Source organism: Bombina bombina, chromosome 4, assembly GCF_027579735.1.
Source record: "Bombina bombina isolate aBomBom1 chromosome 4, aBomBom1.pri, whole genome shotgun sequence".
Lineage (NCBI taxonomy): Eukaryota > Metazoa > Chordata > Amphibia > Anura > Bombinatoridae > Bombina > Bombina bombina.
The window spans coordinates 471,141,355-471,153,841 of NC_069502.1; the positions used below are offsets into that span (position 1 = coordinate 471,141,355).

Below are 12,487 nucleotides of genomic sequence, written 5' to 3' on the forward strand. Positions count from 1 at the left end.
CCAATGTTGTGGCGGACCCTGAACGCATGGGTGAGAAGCTTGAACATGATCCTTTTGTTGATGGGTAGCCAGTGCAGGTCTCGCAGGTGTTTGGTGATGTGGCATTGGCGAGGGAGCTCGAGGATGAGTCTGGCCAAGGCGTTCTGGATGCGCTGGAGTCTATTTTGGAGCTTGATGGTGGAGCCGGCATAGAGTGCTTTGCCATAGTCCAGTCGGCTGCTTACGAGGGCATGGGTGACTGTCTTCCTGGTCTGGGATGGGATCCACTTGAAGATCCTTCGCAGCAGGTGGAGTATGTGGAAGCATGAAGAAGAGACAGCGTTGGCTTGTCGGTCCATAGAGAGCGATGAGTCCAATAAAAACGCCTAGGTTTCGTGCGTGGTCGGTGGGGGTACTGTAGATGGGTGTCCAAGAGCTGTGGGCCACCAGGATTAATCCCAGGTGGATGTGGTGGGTCCGAGGAGGAGGACTTTGGTTTTGTCTGTGTTCAGCTTGAGCCAGCTGTCTTTCATCCAGACGGCGACTGCTGTCATCCCTTCGTGGACATTTTTCTTGGCGGTGGTGGGGTCTCTGGTAAGTGAGAGGATCAGTTGGGTGTCGTCGGCGTAGGAGATGATGTTGAGGTTGTGTCGTTTTACGATGGTGGCTAAGGGGGCCATGTAGATGTTGAAGAGGGTAGGGCTCAGGGAAGAGCCTTGGGCTTAGCTGATCTCTGTGGGCTTGGAGGTGAAGGACGGAAGTCTCACTTTCTGGGTTCTGCTGGTGCTTTATCGTGGATGCCGGCGTTGTGTAGGCGGGTGCGGTTGGAGACGGTGTCGAAAGCTGATGAGAGGTCCAAGAGAATGAGGGCGGCGGTCTCTCCTCAGTCGAGTAGGTTGCAGATGTCGTCTGTAGCGGCAAGGAGGACGGTCTCAGTGCTGTGGTTGCTTCTGAAACCAGACTGGGAGGGGTCCAAGGTGTGGTTGGCTTCAATGTGGTTTACGAGTTTAGTATTGATTACCTTCTCAATTACTTTGGCCGGAAAGGGGAGTAGTAAGATGGGACGGAAGTTCTTAGGGTTCTTGGGGTCTGCTGTGGGTTTCTTCAGCAGGGGGTTCACCTCTGCATGCTTCCAGTCTTCCGGGAAGGTGCCATTCTCTATGGAGCAGTTGATGGTGCGGCAGAGTTTGGGGGCAATGGTGTCACCCGCTTTGTTGAAGATGTGATGCGGGCATGGGTCTGAGAGTGCTCCGGAGTGGATCAATCTCATGATCCTTAGGGTGTCCTCTGTGGTGAGGACGTTCCAGAAGGTCCGTAGGGGGAATTCTTTGATGAATGTGAACAGCGCCTTGCTGTTGTGGTTGTTGGCGTTTATTCTATCTTGGATTGCTGTTTTCTTGGTGGTTTTGATGAGGTGGTGGTGGTGATGGCTTCTTGTAGGCTGCTTTGTCCCTAGGGGTCTTGCTGGATATCCAGGTTCTTTCTAGTCATCTGCAGTGGTATTTAGAGTCTTGGAGTGCCGGGGTGAACGAACTGGCCTTGTTGGTGGGTTGGCGGCTGGACGGTTTCTTGAGGGGGCGAGGGTGTTGGCGCAGTCAGTTATCCAGCGGTCGAACTTGCAGTTGGAGGAGTTGGCGTCTGTGGAGGTCGCTGGGGGGACTTGTTCAGGGTGTAGTACAGCTGGTCTTGTGGATGGAGCGGGTGTTGAGGATACAGTCGAAGTGGTTGCGGCTGTTTTTGCGTGGGTCGACTGGTTGGATTGTGGTCCAAAGGGAGGAGAAGGAGCAGTTGTGGCAGGTGAAGGGTCACTTGGTGTTTGTCGAGGATTCGTGGTGATAGGCAGATGATCTGCTGGTGTCGTGGTGATAGGCAGATGATCTGCTGGTGTCGAGAGCGTGGAGGGTGCAGGCGTTGTAGCGGTGGCGGTTGCAAGAACCAGGGTCCGTGGTGCTGGGCGTGGTCCAGGGGCGGAGAGGTGCTGACGTGCTTGTCTTTGGCGTGGTCGCACAGCGACAGCCATTAAGTAGAGGAGGAAAGTTGGGGGGGCTGGGCAGCTGGGAGGCGTGTAATGGCCCTGGGGAGGGGTGTGAGCAGCGGGGAGCGCTGGGGGAAGAGTAAGGAACAATGAAGGGGAAGGAGCTGGGTGAAGCTTAAAAAACAATGAAGGGAAAGCAGCAGGAGTGGCAGAGAAGCATAGTTTTTTTAGTCCCAGGCAGTGTTCCCTCAAAGGCCAGTATTGAGTGTGGCCCAGTAGTAAAACAGTTAATAAGGAAACCACACCTTGTAGTCTGCATTGTGTAGTGTTTTGCTAATTGCTCTGATTAACTGCTTCACTGCTGGGTCGCTAACACTGGCCTTAGAGGGAACACTGGTCCCAGGTCTCACACACCTTGAAATACCTATTGTATTTTGCCAGTGAATGCCAATTAGTGGCATACATAAAACTAGCTCCAGCACATATAAACCAATCACTGAGTTTTAGCTTTCTGCATGCCATGGAATGCAATCAAGTCTCTCTTGATGAAATGGAAACACCTTTTAGAGTTAAATTACAGGCAAAGCAGATAAAATATATAATTAAAAAGTGTGCTACTTTTTTAATAAAAAGTATGCCTAAATAAAAAAAATGTTATTGGAAATTAAATTTTGAGTTCAACGTTCCTTTAATCACCTCTTGCTTTTCATTTCTTGCTGAAGCTGTTCTTCTTATTTATCTACACCTAGGGAAGATACCCTAACTTTAAAAAGAAAGGCATAAAAAAAGATGTTTCTTAGGAATTTATTCATTTATAAACCCATGAAAGGACTTCTTGTGTTCTTATGGAAATTAATTGTTCAGGCTCTTGTTATGGGGAATGTAGCAGTGTAAGCATTAATAGCAGAGTGTGGTTTAATATTTTTTCTATAAGGTTAGCGCACTTGAGAATATATGTTCAGGTTTCCATGCGTGTAGTGTGTTTTTTTTCCCAGTTTTCTTACTCCATTGATGTCTATGGAGGATACGTTAACACATTCGCAATATTCTATCTTTGGCTTTTAGCGTGCATCGGGTTAGCCTGCAAACGAAAACTGTTTACTTTCAACTTGTAATACAAGCTCTACACGATGTTTGCAAAAAGCTTACAAGCAGGAGAAATAAATACCGCTCCACTCGTAATGTGGCCCAAAATGTTTGCATTCGAATATCCTTCCATATATTTAGGCAACAAATAACTCATGAGTCTTTCAAGGTTTGGAGCAAATAATGACTGTTTTCAAAATTTGCAATGCAATTTTTTTTTTTAAATTAAATAAATAAATAAATAAATAAATAATAGCAGCTATTGATATAATGTAGGATTTTCAAAATTACTAATAATTTCAACTGTTTAAAGAATATTACCTCTAGAATTCTTTTCAAAGACTCTGCATAGTTCTTTTCACTCTCCACAATCGAGCCAAGAATGTACCTTCTAACGACCTATCAAGAGAATATTTTAAAATTGAGATAATTTAAATACAAATACTATAATATAAAAAAGAAAATTAAATCACACATTAAAATGCATTGCCCCATCAACATAATATGACATCAAATTTGCATCAGATTAGCAGACTCAAATCTCAGTATCAGTATCCCTAAAGTACATGATACAACAGTACAATGAGCTATACCTGTCTACATCTGTATAAGGCACAGCTTAGATATGGATTGAACACAAATCTTGTAAACTCATTTCCTTTTTGCTTCAGTACATTTCCTACATGCGTTACATATGATTTGTTTGCGGTTCCAGTAATATGATGTGCCATAAAATACTAATCAAATATCAAGCAAAATTGTTGCTGCTGTATATATAATTTAGAGTGTAAGCTCTATAGGAGTCAAGCTTCTATTCCAGTCTGCCTTTCATGTCTTGTCTTTGTTTATTGTACAACATGTATAGCACTACAGAGTCTGTTGCTACACTACATATAAAAGGTAATCATGTCTATATTTATTTATTTGTTTTGTTAGTGTTAAGAGGCTGAACCACAATGGAAAAAACATATTTAGGGACTGTTCATTTAATAACTGCATAAAGAAAATAGCAGTAAAGAGCACTGCCTGCGGTTACCATGGAGATGTTCTGTTTTCAGTATATTGTCATTACAAAACAACTTCCCTCATGAAGACACACACATATAGAATCATCTATTTATGGCACATACGGACAAAAGTTCTCTTGGCTAAAGCCTTTGAACTGTAAAACTACTGTCACAGTTTAGGTTCAAATTATAATTTATAGATTGAATGCAGTTTAACAAAAATACAATACTCCTAAATTGATACCGAGATAATGCTGTCAGAATTAGTGCAAAATTCACCAATTTGTAAAACAATAGTTTCATTTTATTTATGTTTATATTTAATTATTTTATATTCTTTTAGAAAAAGACTTGGGGTGATACAGAGTCAGAAAAAAAAACGGAATTTATGCTTACCTGATAAATTTCTTTCTTTTGCGATGTACCGAGTCCACGGTTTCATCCTTACTTGTTGGATATTATCCTTCCTAACAGGAAGTGGCAAAGAGAGCACCCACATCAGAGCTGTCTATATAGCTCCCCCCTTAACTCCCCCCCCCCCCCAGTCATTCGACCGAAGGCTTAGGAAGAAAAAGTAGAAACTATAAGGTGCAGAGGTGACTGAAGTTTACAATAAAAAATACTATCTGTCTTGAATAGACAGGGCGGGCAAAAGAAAGAAATTTATCAGGTAAGCATAAATTCCGTTTTCTTTTGCAAGATGTACCGAGTCCACGGTTTCATCCTTACTTGTGGGATACCAATACCAAAGCTTTAGGACACGGATGAAGGGAGGGACAAGACAGGGACCTAAAGGGAAGGCACCACTGCTTGCAGAACCTTTCTCCCAAAAATAGCCTCCTAAGAAGCAAAAGTATCAAATTTGGAAAATTTGGAAAAGGTATGAAGCGAAGACCAAGTCGCAGCCTTACAAATTTGTTCAACAGAAGCATAATTTTTAAAAGCCCATGTGGAAGCCACCGCTCTAGTAGAATGAGCTGTAATTCTTTCCGGAGGCTGCTGTCCAGCAGTCTCATAAGCCAAACGGATGACGCTTCTCAGCCAAAAGGAAAGAGAGGTAGCCGTAGCCTTTTGACCTCTACGCTTTCCAGAATAGACAACAAACAAAGAAGATGTTTGTCAAAAATCTTTGGTTGCCTGCAAATAAAACTTCAAAGCACGAACCACGTCCAAGTTGTGCAACAGACGTTCCTTCTTAGAAGAAGGATTAGGACACAGAGAAGGAACAACAATTTCCTGATTGATATTCCTGTTAGTAACAACCTTAGGGAGGAACCCAGGTTTGGTACGCAAAACCACCTTATCAGCATGAAAAACAAGATAAGGCAAGTCACATTGTATTGCAGATAATTCAGAAACTCTTTGAGCTGAAGAGATAGCAACTAGAAACAGAACTTTCCAAGATAGAAGCTTAATATCTATGGAATGCATGGGTTCAAACGGAACCCCCTGAAGAACTTTAAGAACTAGATTCAGACTCCATGGCGGAGCAACAGGTTTAAACACAGGCTTGATTCTAACTAAAGCCTGACAGAAAGCCCGAACGTCTGGGACATCTGCAAGACGCTTGTGCAATAGAATAGACAAAGCAGATATCTGTCCTTTTAAGGAACTAGCTGATAGCCCCTTCTCCAATCCTTCTTGGAGAAAGGACAAAATCCTAGGAATCCTGATCTTTCTCCATGAGTAACCTTTGGATTCGCACCAAAAAAGATATTTATGCCATATCTTATGATAGATTTTCCTGGTGACAGGCTTTCGAGCCTGAATCAAGGTATCTATGACCGACTCAGAGAAACCCCACTTTGATAAAATCAAGCTTTCAATCTCCAAGCAGTCAGATGCAGAGAAATTAGATTTGGATGCTTGAACGGACCTTGAATCAAAAGGTCCTGTCTCAGTGGCAGAGTCCATGGTGGCATGTCCACCAGGTCTGCATACCAAGTCCTGCGTGGCCACACAGGTGCTATCAAAATCACTGAAGCTCTCACCTGTTTTGATTCTGGCAATCAGACGTGGAAGGAGAGGGAATGGTGGAAACACATAGGCCAGGTTGAACGACCAGGGTACTGCTAGAGCATCTATCAGTACTGCCTGAGGATCCCTTGACCTGGACCCGTAACAAGGAAGTTTGGCGTTCTGACAAGACGCCATCAGATCCAATTTTGGTGTGCCCCATAGCTGAACCAGTTGAGCAAACACCTCCGGATGGAGTTCCCACTCCCCCGGATGAAAAGTCTGACGACTTAGAAAATCCACCTCCCAGTTCTCTACCCCTGGGATATAGATTGCTGATAGATGGCAAGAGTGAGTCTCTGCCCATTATTCTGGAAACTTCTATCATCGCTAAGGAACACCTTGTTTCCCCCTGATGATTGATATAAGCCACAGTCATGATGTTGTCCGAATGAAATCTGATGAATCTGGCCGAAGCCAGCTGAGGCCATGCCTGAAGAGCATTGAATATCGCTCTTAATTCTAGAATATTTATTGGTAGGAGGGCCTCCTCCTGAGTCCACAAACCCTGTGCTTTCAGGGAATTCCAGACTGCACCCCAGCCCAGTTGGCTGGCGTCCGTTGTCACTATAACCCACACTGGCCTGCGGAAACACATTCCCTGGGACAGGTGATCCTGTGACAACCACCAAAGAAGAGAATCTCTGGTCTCCTGATCCAGATTTATCTGAGGAGATAAATCTGCATAATCCCCATTCCACTGTCTGAGCATGCATAGTTGCAGTGGTGTAAGCGAGCAAACGGAACTATGTCCATTTCCGCTACCATTAGTCAAATTACTTCCATACACTGAGCCACTGGCGGCCGAGGAATGGAATGAAGAGCTCGGCAGGTGTCTAAAATCTTTGATTTCCTGACCTCTGTCAGAAATATTTTCATGTCCACCGAGTCTATCAGAGTCCTTAGGAATGAAACTCTTGTGAGAGGGGAAAGAGAACTCTTTTTTACGTTCACCTTCCACCCATGAGATCTTAGAAAGGCCAACACGATGTCCGTGTGAGACTTGGCTAGTTGGAAAGACGACGCTTGAATTAGGATGTCGTCTAGATAAGGCGCCACCGCTATGCACCACGGCCTTAGGACCGCCAGAAGGGACCCTAGCACCTTTGTGAAAATTCTGCGAGCCGTGGCCAACCCGAAGGGAAGAGCCACAAACTGGTAATGCTTGTCCAGAAAGGCAAACCTGAGGAACTGGTGATGATCTTTGTGGATAGGAATGTGTAGATACGCATCCTTTAAGTCCACTGTGGTCATATATTGACCCTCCTGGATCATTGGTAAAATAGTCCGAATAATCTCTATCTTGAAAGATGGGACTCTGAGGAATTGGTTTAGGATCTTGAGATCTAGGATTGGTCGGAAGGTTCCCTCTTTTTTGGGGACCACAAACAGATTGGAGTAGGAACTGGGCAGATCACTCCCATGGTAAATAGGTCTTCTACACAGCGTAAGAACGCCTCTCTTTTTGTCTGGTTTACAGACAATTGAGAAAGATGGAATCTCCCCCTTGGAGGAGAATCTTTGAAATCTAGAAGATACCCCTGGGTTATGATTTCTAAAGCCCAGGAGTCCTGAACGTCTCTTGCCCAAGCCTGAGCAAAGAGAGAAAGTCTGCCCCCTACTAGATCCGCTCCCGGATCGGGGGCTACCCCTTCATGCTGTCTCTTGAAGAAAATAAAAACTAACAGTTTATCACCTCTTTCACTTTACCCTTCCTGCTTAGAGCCGGCAAAGAGAATGACTGGGGGGTGGAGTTAAGGGGGGCTATATAGACAGCTCTGATGTGGGTGCTCTCTTTGCCACTTCCTTTTAGGAAGGATAATATCCCACATGTAAGGATGAAACCGTGGACTCGGTACATCTTGCAAAAGAAAGATGGAAAGATAAATTGGTTCTGAACAGTGAAAAATAATTGAATATATTTCCAGGAGACACCATGTGGTCCCCCCCCCCCCAAACACACACCACCTCTCATAATTTGCAATACAGAGTGCTCCCTGTTTGCAAATACTGCATTTCTTTCTTCACTTTGTTAATCCAGTCTATATTTATCTGACAATGCATATTGTGTTCACTGCTCATTCATGAATTTGTTTCAATTAAAGGGGCAGTATAGTCAAAATGAAATGTTCATGTTTTAGAGAGAGTATAAAATTTTAAACTTTACAAATTACATCTATTACTGCTTTGTTCTCTTGGTTTACTTGTAGAAGTATAAACATAGAATGTCAGGAACAAATATATTTACCAATAGTAAAAACTGTAAGGGATATACAATTCCACAAATAGTCTTCATTCATGACAATATTTGCCCAGTAATTCGCTTAAAATGAATGAGTGTTCTTACTCAAGATTCAAACCAGATTGTTGATTAAAGAGTTGTATTTAGAAAAAAAAATAGGTAATTAAGAATACCCCATATAGATTCCATATGATTTAAGAACCCTTTGGGTTCAGCAACCCACCAATTTGAAATAAGCCATATGCCTGAGCAAGAAATACATTTTAGTGTCAGAACCAAAACAAATAAAATACAGGGCTTACTATCTCACAGATGTAAAGTAACCCTATAAAAGTATAAAGTATACATTTCCTAAAAGTGCACATCTTAATATAAAATTCTATGAACTAGAATGTGAATAAAAATGGCAGCCTAAAAGGGAAAATAAATAAGGGTGGTAGTGCACCAAGGGTAAATGTGCCTGTGGGGGGTGGTCACAAAGGTGAGCACCTGGGTATGTGACTAAAGGTAGACAAGTGTCTAAGGTTGGACGTTTAGGGTGAGAAGGGCACCTGCAATTAGGTGTGTAATGGAAGGAGTGTCTGGAGGTTCTATGTAAGGGTGTGTGTGCATAATGGTGGGTCAGCGCAACAGTTTGAGAGGTTGTAGTGGGAGTCATTAAGAGCATAGACAGTTTTAAGGGAAATAAGTGAATCTGTGTTTGTGGGAGAGTACCTGGGATGTGCCTGGTGGCTCTGTGTAAGAATAGGTGAACATCCAGTAAATCCAGAGTAAGAGAATGTCTGGTTGGTGGGTAAGAAAATGGAAAAAGTTCCTGCATGAGCATGTGAAAGGAAAGGGGATTGCTGGGCTGTTAGGGTGAGGCAGTATGTGTGGCGAGTGGAATGTGGGTGTGTGTAGGAATAGAACATGTGTGTGTGTAGGAATAAAACGCGTGTGTGTGTAGGAATAAAATGTGTGTGTGTGTGTAGGAATAAAAACATAAATTATGCTTACCTAATAATTTAATTTCCATCTGTGGGAGGAGAGTCCACTGCTTCATTCATTACTTGTGGGAATTAAGAACCTAGCCACTAGGATGAGGCAAAGACACCCCAGCCAAAGGCTTAAATACCTCCTCCACTCCCCTCATCCCCTAGTCATTCTGCCAAGGGAACAAGGAACAGTAGGTGAAATATCAGGGTATAAAGGGTGCCAGAAGAAAAACATTAAATTTAGGTCCGCCCACCGAAGAACGGGCGGGAGCAGTGCACTCTCCTCCCACAGATGGAAATGAAATTATCAGGTAAGAATAATTTATGTTTTCCATCTTAATGGGAGGAGAGTCTACTGATTCATTCATTACTTGTGGGAACAAATACCCAAGCTCTAGAGGACACTGAATGAAAAAAACGGGAGGGTAAACGGAGGTGGACCCTATACTGAGGGCACCACAGCCTGCAGAACCTGTCTCCCAAAAGCTGCTTCTGATGAAGCAAAAACATCAAATTTGTAAATTTTTGCAACTGTATGTAAGGAAGACCAAGTATCCGCCTTACAAATCTGCTTCATAGAAGCCTCGTTCTTAAAGGTCCAAGAAGAGGCCATGGCCTTAGTTAAAAGAGCCGTAATCCTCTGAGGAGGCTTATGTCCCCGCCGTCTCATAGGCCAAGTGAAAAATTCTCCTCAACCAAAAAAACAGTGAAGTGGAAGAGGCTCTCTGCCCCCTGTGCTTCCCAGAATACATCACAAATAAAAACGAAGTCTGTCTGAATTCCTTCTTGGCCTGAAGATAAAACTTCAAGGCCCGAACCACATCCAAGTTATGAAGCAACCTTTCCTTTGAGGAAGAAGGGTTAGGACACAAGGAAGGAACTACAATTTCCTGATTGATGTTACGATTCGACACAACCTTGGGAAGAAATCCCACTCCAGTGCGAAGAACAGCCTTATCCGTGTGAAAAAACAAGTAAGGCGGCTTACATTGCAAGGCCGCTAACTCAGAGACTCTGTGAGCTGATGCAATAGCAAATAGAAATAGTACCTTCCAGGAAAGAATCTTAATGTCAAGAGAATGCATAGGCTCAAACGGAACCCTCTGCAACATCTTCAGAGCCAAGTTTAAGCTCCAAGGAGGAGCAGAACTTCTAAAGACAGGTCTGATCCTAGACAGAGCCTAAACAAAGGACTGAACATCAGGAAGCTCTGCAAGCCTCTTGTGCAACAGTACCGATAAATGCCAAATATGTCCCTTTAAGGAAGTAACGGCAAACCCCTTATCCAGTCCATCCTGGAGAAAATCCAAAATCCTGGATACCTTAAACTTATGCCAGGGATATCCACGTTCCTCAAACCAGGATAAGAAGGTCCTCCACACCTTATGATAGATGCGACGAGTGACCGGCTTTCTGGCCTGAATGAGTGTATAAATTACTCTTTCAGAAAAACCTCTCTTAGCCAAGACTAAGCGTTCAATCTCCACGCAGTCAGCTTCAGAGAATCGAGATTTTGGTGAATAAAAGGACCCTGAACCAGCAGATCTTTGCGACAGGGTAACCTCCATGGAGGAGACAATGACATCCCTACCAGATCATCAAACCACGTCCTCCGCGGCCACAACGGAGCAATCAGAATGGTCGAGACTTGCTCCTGTTTGATGCGGGCCACCACTCAAGGAAAAAGTGGCAATGGCAGAAAAATGTAAATTAGGTTATATAACCAAGACACCGCTAAGGCATCTGGTAGCTCTGCCTGAGGGTCCCTGGACCACGACCCATATTTAGGTAGCTTGAAGTTGAGTCTGGACACCATGAAATCTATCTCCGGCGTCCCCCATCTGTTGCAGATCTCCGCAAACACCTTGGGATGGAGAGACCATTCCCCTGGATGAAACGGCAGTGTGCTGAGAAAGTCCACCTCCCAGTTGTCCACACCCGGAATGTGGATCGCTGAGAGCAAACAGTTGTGGGTTTCTGCCCATTCCAGAATCTGAGATACTTCCCTCATGGCTAGGGATCTCCTCCTCCCCCCTTGATGGTTTATGTAAGCCACCGAGGTAATGTTGTCCGACTGGAATCTGATGAATCAGGACGACCCCAGGTGGGGCCAAGCCCTCAGAGCGTTGAATATTGCTTTAAGTTCAGAATATTTTTTGGTAGAGTCGACTCCTCTCGAGTCCACCTGCCCTGTGCCCTTCTGGCACCCCAAACAGCTCCCCATCCTGATAGACTTGCGTCCATAGTCACAATCTCCCAGGATGGCCTCAAGAAGGATGTCACCTGGGACAGCTGTCCCGGACGGATCCACCAAGAAAGGGATTCCCTCACTCGGTTGTCCAGAGAGATCTGTTGGGATAGATTTGAGTGATCGCCATTCCATTGTCTCAACATGCATAACAGAAGAGGTCTGAGATGGAACCTGGCCAACGGAATGACATCTATGCTGGATACCATGAGCCCAATCACCTCCATACACCTGGCCACAGATGACTTTGAGGAGGTCTGAAGGGCAAGACAGTTGGACGCAATCTTGGAATGTCTCTGATCTGTCAAGAATATCTTCATGGATATGGAATCTATTATCGTACCCAGGAATTCCACCGTCTTGCTGGGGACCAGAGAACTCCCTTCGTTTATCTTCCATCCGTGGGATCGAAGGAGAAGAAGAAGAGCCCTCAAATGATCCCCCGCGAGACTGCAGGATGGAGCTTGGACCAGAATATCGTCCAGATAAGGGGCCACTGCAATACCTCTGGCTCTCGTCACCGTGAGCAGCGCTCCCAGAATCTTCGTAAAGACTCTCGGGAAGTCGAAGGGGAAAAAGACGAACCGAGTTTCTCCCATTCGTTCTTAATAATATTAGCCATTTTGATGGGAACTGGGAAGGTATGTGGCACCACCCTGTCCTCGTAAACCCTATCTAGCTTAGTAATCGAAGGTTCCTCTGGTAGTTTTGGTTGCGGAACCTCTAATGTAGCAAGCACGTCTTTTAGCAGGAAGCGCAAATGCTCCATCTTAAATTTAAAACCTGGCTCCTCTGCAGACGGAGACCTAGATGTTGCTGATTCCGTCCTAGAAAGAGCATCCTCCGAGGATTCGGAGTCGCCCTCATCAGCGGATAATCTATCAGAGACATCCAGTGAAGTAGATGACCCCTGGGATAGGTAGCTATGTCTCGGCTTTCGCTTGCGCTTAGCAGGGCGTG

The 12,487-nt window shown here is 44.5% G+C and overlaps 1 protein-coding gene across 3 annotated transcripts in view; it reads right to left on the reverse strand.

Annotated features, from left to right (window-relative positions):
* The window catches only part of ARHGEF10 (Rho guanine nucleotide exchange factor 10), a 595,236-nt gene that overhangs the window by 359,850 nt on the left and 222,899 nt on the right, over positions 1-12,487 (reverse strand). For all 3 annotated transcript variants that reach the window (XM_053710365.1, XM_053710363.1, XM_053710364.1), the window contains one exon: positions 3,362-3,439. In XM_053710365.1, the coding sequence (XP_053566340.1) occupies positions 3,362-3,439 (78 nt within the window). The remainder of the gene's footprint in view (positions 1-3,361; positions 3,440-12,487) is intronic.